The sequence below is a fragment of the Phasianus colchicus genome, chromosome 6 (genome assembly GCF_987193195.1).
Source record: "Phasianus colchicus chromosome 6, bPhaCol1.hap1.1, whole genome shotgun sequence".
Taxonomy (NCBI): domain Eukaryota; kingdom Metazoa; phylum Chordata; class Aves; order Galliformes; family Phasianidae; genus Phasianus; species Phasianus colchicus.
Genome location: NC_143441.1, coordinates 52,779,257 through 52,792,464, shown reverse-complemented (window position 1 = coordinate 52,792,464; position 13,208 = coordinate 52,779,257). Strand labels below are relative to the sequence as shown.

The following is a 13,208-nucleotide window of genomic DNA, read 5'->3' as shown; positions in this document are numbered from 1 at the left end:
AGGAGTTTGGGGGGGATGAAGCCGCGCTGTGAGCCGGAGGGTCCCCATCTGCGCGACGTCCCCACGTGCGGCGTCCCCACTTTCACGATGTCCCCGTGTGCGCGGTGCCCCAAACCCACGACACCCCCGTGCCCCCCCGCGCCCACCCGGCCTCCAGCTGCCCGCAGCCCCGCAGCTGCGGCCCTCGGGGACGCCGCGCCCCCGTCCCAGAGGTGTCCTCAGGGGCCGCTCGGAGCCCCCCCAGGGAGCCCCGCGCCCCAGGAGGGCGGCTGAGAGCGGTCCGGGTCCCCTCGGGAAGGGAGGGATCCCAGCGCGGGGCTCGCGGAGAACGGGGCTGTGATGCGGGACTCGCGGTGCCGGGGCTGCCGGCGCTGGGGGTGTCCCGGTGCCGGGGGCTGCCGGTGCGGCGCTGCCCCTCCCGCGGGCGGAGCCGTCTCCCCCCGCCCCCCGCCCGGCCCGGCCCGGCCCCCCCGGAGCGCGGCGGAGCGGAGGGAGCGGCGGAGCGGAGGCGCGGGGGGGGCGGGCGGAGCCGCGGCGGTGGCGGTCCCGTCCGGTGCGGCGGTGGCGGTGGCGGTGGCGCTGATGCCGCCATGGCCCCCCCGGCCCCGCCGCCCCGCGCCGCCCTCACTCTGCTGCTGGCGCTGAGCGCGATCGGCCCCGCCGCGCCCGGTACGTGGGGGCTGCGGGGAGGGGGGGTCGGGGGGGAGTCGGCCCCGTTGCCCCGCGCCGGGCCCGGCGGCGGAGCCACCTGCGGGGGAGGGGGGGGTGAATCCCGGTGCGGGGAATGGGACGCGCTGCGGGGTGATGATGGGGATACGGGGCGGATGGAAACCGCTGCGAGAGGGGAAGAGGGTCCCGCGATGGGCGGGGGGCTGCGGGGCGGTGCGGGGCCGCAGTGGGTCCCCACATCCGCGTTGCAGAGCGCTCGGTCCCGTTCCGCGCGCGGGGGGTGGGGGTTGGATCCCATTGCGGGGTTCTGGGGGGGGCACGTCCCATTGTGGACGGGGGGTCCTCGATCGCCGTGCGCGCAGCCGGACCCCCCCCCCGCACGGGGCTCGGTCCCACGTTAGGGAGTGGATCCCATTCTGTGGGGCGGGGGCTGGAAGCATGGCGTGGGGATGAACCCCCTCGGAACCGGACTGCATCCCGCCGCAGGGACCGGGTCCCGTCCGGGGGGGTCTGGATCCCGCTCCGTGTGTATATGGGGGGCTCTGGATCTCGTTATGGGGCGGGGGGGCGGATTCCCCGGCACGCAGCTGGATCCCCGTGCAGAAGCTGTGATCCTCCCATTGCAGGGCTGGATCCCGGTGCAGGGCGGTGGGATCCAATGCTGTGCGTGTCAGTGTGCGATCCCGTCATTTATTTTTTGGAGGGGTTGTTTGGACCCCCTGCGGGCAGCCGGATTCCTTTGCAAGGGGCCGGATGGCACCGCAGGGGCTGGGAGCAGCTGCTCAGAGGGGCTGCATCCCGCTGCAGGGGAGGGGATGGATCCCATTATATATTGGGGGGGGAGGGGCCGGATCACATCATGTGTATGGGGGATTGGATCCCATTATATGTGTGTATGGGGGGCTGCATCCCATTATGTGTACAGGGGGGCAGGATCCCATGTGCCGCTCTGCATCCCCATGGGGGGGGGTAGGTTTACCCCCACTGTCACGCACAGAGCCCTGCGGGGCCGCCTGGCAACAGGGGTGTCACAGAGCCGTGCTGCCACCCCCGTGGGTGTGGGGGGAAACGCCGTGAGTGACACCGCTCCGTCCTTGTGCCCCACAGCGCCCGAGTGGCCGCCCCGCAACGGCAGCGCAGGCAGAGCCTGGGGGGGCCCCCTGCAGAATGGAGCCCCCATCAACAGCACCGACCCATTGGGACCGCAGCTGGAGCCGCCCGGGGGGGGTCCGGCCACCGCCGACCCTACAGTGGGGTGCATGGGGTGCAGCGGAGAGGCGGCTGCCAGCTCTGTGCCCCCTGTGCCCGATGCAGCCCAGGACCCCCGGCTCGGCATTACTGGGCCCGGCGATGGCGGCGCGGTGGCTCTGGGCAGCCCTGAGGAGGTCGGCAGCGGCGAGCAGCCCACCAGGGCCGGCGTTGGGCCCACAGAGGGGCTGACACCGGGCCCCCCCAGCCTTGGGCTCTCCAGCCCCGGGCCCAACCTTGGTCTTCCCAACCCCAGCCTCAGCCTCGACCTTCCTAACCTTGGTCTTCCTGACCCCAACCTCGGTCTTCCCAACCCCAGCCTCGGTCTCCCCAGTCCCGGGCCCACCCTTGACCATCCCATTCCCAACCCCAACCCAAATCTTGATCTTCCCAACCCCGACCCCAGCCTTGGTATTCCCACTCCCAACCTTGGTCTTTCCAACCCCAACGTCGCCCTCCCCAGCCCCAGCCCGAGCCCAGGCACCGAACCCGACCTTCTTCCCGTGGCCGAAGATTTGGAGGTGTCCATGGAGCTCCCCCAGCCCTCCTCCAGCCCGGTCCCAGCACAGAGGGCCCGCGGCCGCACGGACCGCACGTGGTTGGGCGCTCCGGAGCCCATCAGTGCTGCCCCGGGCACAGCAGAGCCGCCCGAGATCATCGACGTTGACTACTACGATGTGTTCGATGGCGGCGAAGGCCCCGGGGGTGGCCGTGGGGCGGGCGGCGCGGCGCAGAGGGAGCCGGGCGGCGCGGCGACGCCATGGGGCCTCCACGAGCTCTACGATGACTTCACGCCCTTTGACGAAGCCGATTTCTACCCCACCACCTCCTTCTACGCCGAAGGGGATGAGGAGGAGGAGGAGGAGCTGGAGGAGGACGAAGAGGAGGAGGAGGAGGAAGATGGCGGGCTGGAGGATGAGAATGGCTACAGACCGCCTGCCTCGGCCGCGCCCCGCGCCCCGCCGCCCCCCAGCCCCACGGGGGGGACCCCCATGGCGCGGCCGAGGCCCGGGGAGCGTGCGGTGCCGGAGAACAGCAGTGAGTGCCGGAACGGATACGTGCGGCACAACAGCTCCTGCCGCTCCGTCTGCGACCTCGTCCCCAGCTACTGCCACAATGGCGGCCAGTGCTACCTGGTGGAGAGCCATGGGGCCTTCTGCAGGTACGGACAGCCCCAGCGTGGGGACGGGTTGTGCTGGGTCATGGCCCACAGACCCGTGGGTATCATCACATAGCACCACAGGTGTCCCATAGTCCAATGGGTCCCACAACCCCACGGGTGTCCCATAGTCCCACGGCTGTCCCATAGCCCCCATGGGTATCATCACAGAGCACCACGGGTCTCACGTTGCCCAGTGAGTCCCACAGCTGCATGGGCGTGGGCCCATAGTCCCCATGGGCATCATAGCACCATGGGTATCCCATAGCCTATTGGGTGTCCCACAGCCCCAGTGGCACCCCACTTTCCCTTTGGGCATCCCCAAGACCGGTGGATGTCCCCCAGCCCCAGTGGGTGTCCCCTAGCCATGGTTGCATCCCCACAGGGGACATGGGGGTGTCCCCAGTGTGCTCTGACCCACAGGAGAGTGCAGGATTAGGGGTGATGCTCAGCTTCCCCCTGCCCCAGCAGTAACACAGGAGGGTCCATAGCCAGGGTTACGTCCCCAGGGCCGCAGCGTGGGCTGTGCCCCCCCGGGCGGGGGCTTTCCTCCAGGAATTAGGTCAGGGCTGTGCGGATGTGGCTGCGGCCGCAGCGCCCGTCGGGATTGCAGTGGGGAGGGCTCAGCATGCGGAGATGTGATGGGGACATAGCGGGGATGTCCTCGTGGGTCTCTGCAGTGCCATGTATGGGGTCGGGGCACTGCAGCCCCACTGCTGGGCCAGGGGGAGGTCACCCCTGTGTGGGGACACCCATTAATCCCTTCCCCGCCGGCCATAATCCCCCACAGATGTCCCCCGTGGGTCCCAGTGCCGGGGGTGACACCGTGACCCCATGTCCCCTCTCAGGTGCAACACACAGGACTACACGTGGCACAAGGGGACGCGCTGCGAGGCCATTGTCACCGACTTCCAGGTGCTGTGCGTGGCCGTGGGCTCGGCCGCGCTGGTGCTGCTGCTGCTCTTCATGCTCACTGTCTTCTTTGCCAAGAAGCTCTACCTGCTCAAGACGGAGAACAGCAAACTGCGCAAGACCAAGTGAGTGGGGTGACCCTGGGGGGGACGGGGTGCTGTCATCGTGTCCCCCTGCCCGGTGACAGACGGGAACATGGGGACAGCAGAAATGTCACCATGCTCCAGTGGGTTCATCCTCCCAGCCCTTTGGGTGGGCACGGCTGGGGGTCTGGGGGACGCAGGTGACATCTGCCACTGTGGACACCACTCTGTGGGGACACTTGGGGCGCAGTGGGGTCACTCCCTGCAACCGCTGCCTCGTATCCTCCCAGAGCCAAGCAAGGAGAAAGTGCTCCCATGGGTCACTAACGAGCTCTTAATTAGCGTTTGGCAGGGCCAAGTGTAATTAGCGGCGGAGCCTGTGCCAGAGCCTGGCTCCTCGGCTCCTGCCTGCCCCTGCACTGCATGAGGACCTCCTCAAAAATAAACCCCAGAGCAGCCGTGGGGCGCAGCGCTCACCCCGTGTCCCCCCGCAGATACCGCACTCCGTCCGAGCTGCACAACGACAACTTCTCACTGTCCACCATCGCCGAGGGCTCCCACCCGAACGTAAGGATCCCTTCCACATCCCTTCCCACATCCCTTATCACATCCCTTATCACAGCCCCTCTCCCCTTGGGCTGGGGGGTTTGAAGGTGGCGTGGGGCTGTGACGTTGCTGTGGTGTGCCACGTCCCCATGGTGTCCCACCTGTGCCACCCAGTGCCATTGCTGGGTGACACTGGAGCTAGGGATGCTCTCTGGGGTGTGGTGGGCACTATGGGAGCAGCACTGCAGCTGCCCCCCACTTTTTGCATTGCCACAGAGAGAAGCACAGCATAGAGCCCTCTAACCTCGGCCCTGTAGACATTTCCCCCTGGTTTGGAGCAATTCTAGCACCATAGTGCCTGCAAGTGACCCAGCGGGAGCCTTGGCACAGCCCCGGGGTGGATTCGGGACCAATCCCCACAAGTGGGTTGGATCTGGAGTGGATTTGGGACTGTTCCCCACAAGTGGGACCATCATTCCCCATGCCTTTGTCCCCACTGGTATGCCATGGGCTTGTTCCCATTGGTGCCTGGGAGCCCCACTCTGGAGGGGACAGCGATGGGGACACCCCAGGAAGGGGGTTTGGGACTGAAGACCCACTCCCTGTTTTATGGACACTCTATGACAAGATGTCCAAGCACAGGGGGGTGACACGGGGACAAGTCCCACTGGTGGCACACCCACCTGGGATGGCGGCCAGACGCTAATGGGACACAATAAAACCAAGACATGGGACTCCTGTGTGGGGCGACTGCTTGGCACGAGGGGCTGCAACACAGATAGACCTCATGGGTGGGAGGGGGAGAGCGGGGTGGCAGCCAGTCAGGGTGGTGGTGGCACATGGTGAGCTGGGCTCAGGGTGCTCCAGTGCCAGGCTGGACGCCATGGGGACAGCATGGGGACACCATGGGTACACCGTGGGGGCACCTTGGGAACGCAGTGGACTCCATTGCCTGCCCTCTGCCCGTGCCATGAGTGCTCCGTGGGGACCCAGTGCCATCCATGTGCTGGTGGATGTATTCCCCTGTAGGAGGTGTGAGGTTGTGGTGTTGGATGTGATGTTGGGTGCATCCTCAACACCCTAAACAAAGATGGAGAAAGAATTTACCAGTGATTGGGCTGGGAGATGCAGGAGGGCAGATTGAGAGGGAAGGAAGGGAGCTTTCACAGTGGGGACAGTGAGGGCAGTGTCCGATACCTGCTGGTGCTTGAGGTCAGGTTGGGCTTTAGGCTGGGTTGGATTAAGCTGGGTTGGCTTTGGGTTGGGTTGGCCTTTGCATTGCGTTGGGTTGGCCTTTGGATTGAGTTGGGTTGGCTTTGGGTTGAGCTGGGCTTTGTGTTGCGTTGGGTTGGCTTTGGGTTGAGTTGGGCTTTGATTGAGTTGGGCGTTGCGTTGCGTTGGGTTGGCTTTGGGTTGGGTTGGGCTTTGATTGAGTTGGGCTTGGTGTTGCGTTGGGTTATTTTGCATTGGGTTGGCTTTGGGTTGGGTTGGTATAGATGTGACCATGGCAGGATGGGCTCAGACGGTCCCTCTGTCCCGTTCTGTGCTCACAAGAAGGGGACCACCACCGCAGCCATCCCCCTGAGTCTCCCTCTCCCCCCAGGATGACCCCGGCGCACCCCACAAGCTGCAGGACCCGCTGAAGCCTGGCCTGAAGGATGAGGAGCCGCTCAGCATCCTCAGCACTGCGCCGGAGGAGGGCAGCAAGGGCGAGCCAGGGGGCTGTGGGGTGCCCTGCCTGCACAACAACCTGGGGTAGGGCGGGGGGAGACACATTTGGGTGGCATTTGTACAGAGGGTCCCATTCGTGGCTGCGCCGTGTCGTCGGGTGTTCGCTTTGTGCTCTGTGTCTATTGCTTGGGTCCGTTCTGCGCTGTGATTTCTAAACCTTTGCTGTTCCGCCACTGACTTTTTTTGTACTTTTACCCCCTCAACACTTTTTTTGAAATACGAGTGAAAACAACAACAAAAAAAATGGAAGATCTTGAAATAAAACCTTTTTTTTTTTTTAAGTTAAGCCTCTTGCCGGTGCCTGCACTCTCCCTGTCTGTCAGCCTCACCCCAAATGGCTCAGTGTCACCTGGTGGTGATGGCCCTTCCCTGTCCCCGTGTGGCCCATGTACACCCCAGTCTTGCCAGGTGTGTCCCACTGGAGCCATGGAACAGTGGGGACATCTGTTCAAGTGCCTGGGCTCTGACCCCATACCCATCTCTGTTCCCATCCCCATCCCATTCCTCATCCTTGTCCCATCCCTGTCCTCATTCCAATCCCTATCCATGTCCCCATCCCCATTCTTGTACCCATCTCCGTCCCCATTCCAATACCTGTCCCCACTGCCATCCTATTCCCCATGCCTGTCCCCATTCCAATCCCTGTCCCAATCCCATCCCCATCCCATCCCAGCACAGGGTCCCCCTGTGAGATGTGACTCATGGTGTGGGGTCATCACCCCCCAGCACGCTCTCAGTCCCTGCCCTGAGTGCCAGTGGTGTCACCACTGTCTGTCCCCACCTGCTTGCGGGATGCTGGAGGGGATGGCAGCCTTATGTCCCCAGTGGGAACTCACTCCCCAGGCAGCTCAGACCCACGGAGAATCCCATTTTCCATGCACACTGCAGCACCCAGCAGTGCCTTCACTTTGGGAAATTCCTTTGGTGGCACTGATGGGACCTCAGAAGAGAGGAAACAAAGCAATTAATCACGCACCCCCATTTCCTTCACGGAGCCCCAACTTCCCCTCCCCATCTCATACCCCAGAACCCCATCTCACTTGGGGCTCTGCATCCCTCGTTGTGCCTCAGTTTCCCTCTTGCTGTCAGCTCTGCACTCACTGGAGAACGGAGGAGCGCGGTGATGTCCTCACAATGCAGGGACAGCCCCGGGCTCTGTCCGATTTCATGGCTCCACGGAGGAATTTGCCTCCTCTCACACACAGAGCCTCAAATTGCCTTTATACAGTGGGGCGGGGGATGGCTACTAAATGAAATGCTTGGTTGGCTGGCGGGGAGGGGAGCAGCCCTGGCACAGAGGGATTGGCATGAGCACCGTGATTGTCCTCCCTCTGCTGTCCCATTTTCTCCTGTGGACACGTACTGGGATGGGAGTTGTGTCCCCAGGACAAGGATCCTTTCTTCTCTTGGGCTGCCTGAAACAAAGCAGTCCCAATGATGCCCAGGATAAGGAGGTCGGGCATGTGGAACCGATCCCAAAGCCAACTCCTCTCATCAGACTCATTTATGGTCTGATTTTTGGGTGGTTCCTTTTGGAGTCAGGAGTTGGACTCGATGATCCCCATGGATCCCTTCCAACTTGGGAATTGTGATTCTGTGATTCTGTCCCTGGGATCTGTGGGACCTCATCCACCTCCATGCAGCTCTCAGTGACACTAAGACACACTGGGGAGGACATGTGTCCCATATAGTCCTCCTGCCTCCTACCAAGGTTGGGCCAGATCTGGGTGCAGTGGGAGCCCCATGTGGTGCTGCAGAGTGTGGGGATGTCAGCACTGGGGGAAAAAGCACCACTTACCCCACTGCTCTCAGACTCACTGCAGCAGGAGCAGGCCCGGTATTACACTGAACCTGCATTGGGTTTAGAGAGAGGAGAAAAGCAAAATCCTCTTAGCTGGGTGAACTGTAAAACGCTCAGCATGGGAAGAACAGCTGTGCGTGTGTTTGGATGCTGGCTGTGCTCTCGTGATGGCTCCCACCATAGCGGCACAGTTCTTGGTGCGTTCCATGCTGCCGGGGCTGCTGTTGGTCCTAGTCTTACTGGGACTGGTGCTGGTGTTACTGGGGCTGGTCCTGGTTCTGCTGGGACAAGGGCAGAACGGGGACAAAGTCAGAAGGTGGAGGGGGCTGAAGGTGGGAGGTGGGAGCACCGAGACCATGGCCAACATGGAGAGGTAATGGAGGACAAGGACCCTAGGAAGGCGGGCTGAGAAACGCAGAGGAATGCTGTGAAAGCTGATGGAGGCACGGCTAAAGGTGAAGGGAAGAAGGAAACTGGCAGCTCTTCAAAGAAACGATGTGAATGGCACCACCACAAGAGATCCCAAAAGGAAGCGTGGTGGGAAGCAGCTTGGCTACACCACAAGCTCTGTGCTGAGCTGGAGCTTGAAATAAAGGTTTAGAGAAAGTGGGAACTGGGTCAGATTACCAGGGACAGATATGGGAGAGCACAGGCATGCGGGGGGATCAGAAGGGTAGGCAAAACTGAGATGGAAATAGTGAGCAGCATTGAGGGGAAGGAACAGGGGACGGCGTGTTGGTGTGGTGGGGAAGGACGGCTGCCCACAAAAGGGCCCCAGCATTTCAGGTTTTCAGTGTATTAAAAAAAAATAAGTCTTTTGAAAATGTCTGCTTTGCACTTTGCACCTGGCTTTGTGCTTCTTTTGCTCCCCCTCGTTTCTTGATTCACGCTCTCAATTCTTGATACGATGTTCTCTGAACGTTGCTCAGACTGCTGCCTCCTATTCTCCGTTACTGCATTAATTAGAAGCCATTTTGCAGAAGCACCTTTGAAGGAAGATCTCCTTTCTGTAGGTGCTACAAAAATGCAGCACGGCAACACGGCTCTTGCTTCAGAGAGCTCGTGATTTAACTGCAAGGCAAGAGACGGCAGATGGAGACAATCTGTTGGGGAGAGCAGCACAAAGAGGCAGAGAGAATCCCGGCTGGCGCGGCGGGCAGCGGCTCAGCGCACCAATAGTGCTGGGTGCTCAGAGGGGGAAACTGGGGACTTTGGGGAGGACTGAGGAGAAGAGGAGGAAATTCTGCTGCTGCTTCTGAGGGGTGAAGCAGGACTGGAGATTCAGTGTGAGAGTGATGGAATTCTTAAGGGTAGATGTGGCACTGAGGGACGTGGTGGGCGGGCATGGTGGGGGTGGGTTGGGGTTGGACCTGGTGATCTCAGAGGTCTCTTCTGACCTTAATGATTCTGTGATTCTATAAATAGGAGAGGACAGAGAAATGGAGACATGGGAGAGCTCCATCAGCAATGGGGGAACGTGAAAGGCAAGAAGGGAGGAAAAGGAAGAACCAGTTACTGGCACAGCTGCCCAGGGATGGGGGTCACCGTCCTGGTGTGGGGATGTGTGTGGGGTCTCAGAGAACTTCTCTAACATGAATGGTTCTGTTTCTATGATTCTATGACACGAAGGGAGGACAAGAAGGAGGAGCTGCAGGGAGGAAGGCAGCATGGAGCAAAGTGAGGAAAGGAGCTGGGCGAGGCTAAGGAGAGGTGTGAAGGAGAAGGATGAAGGTGGATGCGAAGGGCAGTGAGCCCAGCAGGAGCAGTGTGCTCAGAGAGCCTCAGGGGATGGGACTGGGTGGCTTTTCCCTGCCTGTGATGCTCAGTGCTGGGAGCTGCTGCTCTCCCTTTGCTCACAGCAGTGCTCACATCGTGGCAGCTCCCTGCTGAGGTGGTTTTGCTGCTACATCCCTGCTGCTTTCGGCATGTTTCCTGGGGATCTTCAGTCTCTGCTGGAAAAGGGCCTCCTGGAGAGCCAGCAGGCAGCTTGCTTCCAAACAGCAACGTGAATTGTAAAGGTGACCTGAAAATTGAATCAAAACAATATATTTTTTTGCTTGCTTTATGAATGCAGTATATTCTTCCTCATGGCCATGGGCGATCACAAACAAGTCACGGTTAAAAGTAGCAAGGGATGCTTGGCTCTGACATGAGCAGAGGGGGCTGAGGGGCGGGGAGGGATGCCCAGCAGGGCGAGTGGTGCAGCAGCATCCTGGGAGCAGGGCGGGCCAACGTCTGCCAGCAGAGGTTTGGGTGAGCTGATCGCTCCTGGCAGCAGGTGCTGCACGACCTCGCAGTGTCCCTCCAGCCTGGTGCTCGGCTGTCTGATCAGAAATGTCAGCCCTTCCCCTCTGTCCTCATGAGCTCTCCTGCTCTTGGCTGGGGGCACAATGCAGTTCTGTGGCATTTCCTCCTACATCTGCTGTGTGCACAGAGGGAGAGATGTGTAAATGTGTAGATGAACAGGCAAACAGGAAGATTTCTGTAAAGGAAAGAACAACAATCTTTGCCTTTCTTATTAACTGTCTGTGTTTACCACGACCGCCCCAGGGAGTGGCTGTGCAAATCCCTGCAGGACTCGGCTTCACCCACAGTGCTTTTCCCACTCGCTGCTGAGCTGAAGGCGATGGGGAGGTGCAGGTGTGCTGCTGCTTCTCCACGTCTGTCTCTGCATTTCGGAACCAGCCCTGACGCAGACAGTGAGGTCCTGTGCCCCATTTCCAGCTGGCGCTGCGGAGAGGCGAGCCCAGCAGTGATGCATTGCATTGGGAGCTGGCTGCAGCCGGCTCTGTGATTCCTGCTCATTTGCAAGCTGGAACACTCACATCGAGTATTCGTGCCGTGCTGATGTGACAAGAAGCAGCCAGTTTTCCAGCAGTTTTCCCCATTTTTTTCCTACAGAGAAGGCAGCAGAGGGGTGAGGATGGGCACGTGGGGCAGCATTTATGCAGCAGCGGAGCATCCCCACTGCATTGCTTCGGAGCAACCCAGCACCTGGCTCAGATCATCCATTATTCCTCCAGCTGCTTTTGGCTGTGTCGGGAAGGCTGACCCCCCCAGCTCAGGGGACACTTTGCCTTTCCTTTTGTCGCCCCACCATTGAGCCAGCCCAACAGCTGCTCTCTCATTAACCTCTTCTGGCCTCGCAGCACTAATGATCTTTTGTGACTCAAAGCATTACTAAAGCATTTAGCATCCGATCGGTGGCCACGGAGTTATCTGCAGACATGGGAACCCTCCCACCCCGGTTCGGTGCAGTGTGATTTGTGGGGGACATCCTGGGAAGGGCGGTGATGGCAATGTGGGCAGTTTGCTGCAGCAGCCACAATCGAGAGAGGTAAATCAAAGTGCCTCTCCCCAAAGACGGTTTTCCACTCACACCAAGCTCATTGCTTTTAGTTATCCTTCCTAGCCACACTCTTGGGAATCACCTCAAACACTGCAAGATCGATTGTTTTGATTTATTTAGTTGTGGGTTTGGTTTTTTTTTTTCTGCTGTTGGTCACAAATTGCTTTTTTGCTGGTGGTCTCACATAGCACATAGCTCAATTGTCAGCAGTATTGTTACCTATGGATGCCATATGGCTCCTCTGCGCTCCACTCACAAGGTCTGCTGCATTGTAAGTGCTGCAGATAAGTGCGGAGCAGATGGGAGGGAAGGGGCAACAGTTCCAACGGCAAAATCCTCGCTGCCTTCGCGCGGTAACAAGTCATGGAATGTGCAAAGGAATACATTAAGAAGGACAAGAGGTGTTTTGAGAGACACAGCTGCACTTTGCATGCGTCTCCGGTCCTCTTCCCTCTGCAAAGAGAAAAAGACGAGATTTTACATTTCATTTACACGGCACTGAGGGTTCTGCAGCTCCTGAAGGGAAGTGCTGTCGGGAGAGAAACTGAGACCAGACCAGGTTCGCAGCTCTGTGAAAGGGTTGGAAAATGAAAGCAAAGCGATGGAAGATTTCAGCTCAAGCTTTTCCTGAAGCAGAGCCATTGGAAGGGTGGGATAAAAGACTTTCCCAGCTCGGTCACTGGGTGGGAGGCAGGAGGCCGGGGCTGATACAGCAGGGAGGGATTGCAGGCGGATATCTGGGGCTCTGTGCTCACCCTGTGCATGCCAACATTTTACAGACACTACATGTTTGAACACTGGAAATAAAGAATGGAGAACAGCTGCAGTGATTCAGTCAGACCTCTGTCAGCCCACCCTCTCACTGCAGCAAATAACCAGATCAGAAGATGGGAGAAGCCTGGAGCTAAGGCTGCTCGTGGTCCCAAATCTCCTTTCCTACGCCCCGAAAACATGCATCTCAGGCACCTCCTGAGCTGGTGACAGCCCTCAGAACACCTCTTTCAAATGGATCTGTTTCCTTCTCCCATCAGTTATTCCTCTGAGCCCCACATAACTTTTAAATGGGGACAATTTGTGTTTTTTTGGAGCACTGCTGTGCCGTGTGTTCCCTCACTGCCGTGCAGCATTGCCCATTTATCAGCATCGTTGGATGCCCCCTAATGCTCACAGCAGATGAGGCAGCACGGGGCACATGCTGGGCCTGCACACCACCCTCAGCCTGCAATCCTCACTTACAGCACAATAAAGAAAAGTTACAAAAGCAAAGGCAAGGCAATAACATGGAAAAGTGCCGAAAAAAATGCAAATTCAAGCAAAAAATAGCTCCATGCAGTTCAGATGTTCATGGTTACTGGCTGCAAATTAGCTGTTACCACTCAACAAAGCAGGGAGCTGCCACTGCTCTGTCTTTGAGAGCCAAATGACAGCTCAGCAGCAACTGGATGTGATGGTAACCTGGTCAGAAACATTAAGCAAATCAGAGAGCCTTCCCCAGAAAGGCAGCATGCCACAGAACGCCTTGGGTGGTGACCACAAGGGTGCTGTTCCATGACACAGGGTGCTAGTCCATGGCATGGGGTGCTGCTCCATGGTGTGGGGTGCTGCTCTACAGCACAGGGTGCTGGTCCATAACATGGTATGTTGGTCCATGGCACAGGGAGATGCTCCATGGTGTAGCGTGTTGGTCCATGGCAGCAGCATGGCGTGCTG

At 59.6% G+C, this 13,208-nt stretch overlaps 1 protein-coding gene across 2 annotated transcripts; it reads left to right on the top strand.

Moving 5' to 3' along the window:
- The first annotated feature begins 514 nt into the window (after positions 1 to 514).
- CSPG5 (chondroitin sulfate proteoglycan 5) lies at positions 515 to 6,611 on the top strand. Of its 2 annotated transcripts, none has more exons than XM_031608276.2 (5): positions 515 to 669; positions 1,777 to 3,079; positions 3,925 to 4,113; positions 4,566 to 4,638; positions 6,221 to 6,611. In XM_031608276.2, exons 1-5 carry the CDS (start codon positions 591 to 593, stop codon positions 6,374 to 6,376), a joined length of 1,800 nt encoding a protein of 599 aa, XP_031464136.2. In that variant the 5' UTR covers positions 515 to 590; the 3' UTR covers positions 6,377 to 6,611. The 2 variants fall into 2 exon arrangements, with proteins under 2 accessions (XP_031464136.2, XP_089999409.1); XM_090143283.1 differs by lacking the exon at positions 6,221 to 6,611 and adding an exon at positions 4,894 to 6,214.
- The last annotated feature ends 6,597 nt before the right edge of the window (positions 6,612 to 13,208 follow it).

What these genes read in the sequence shown, in the direction of transcription:
- CSPG5 (XM_031608276.2), top strand. Translation starts at nt 591, where the DNA reads ATGGCCCCCCCGGCCCCGCCGCCCCGCGCCGCCCTCACTCTGCTGCTG. An exon ending in AGCCATGGGGCCTTCTGCAG is followed by an intron (nt 3,080 to 3,924) that starts GTACGGACAGCC and finishes GTCCCCTCTCAG; the next exon opens with GTGCAACACACAGGACTACA. An exon ending in AGCAAACTGCGCAAGACCAA is followed by an intron (nt 4,114 to 4,565) that starts GTGAGTGGGGTG and finishes GTCCCCCCGCAG; the next exon opens with ATACCGCACTCCGTCCGAGC.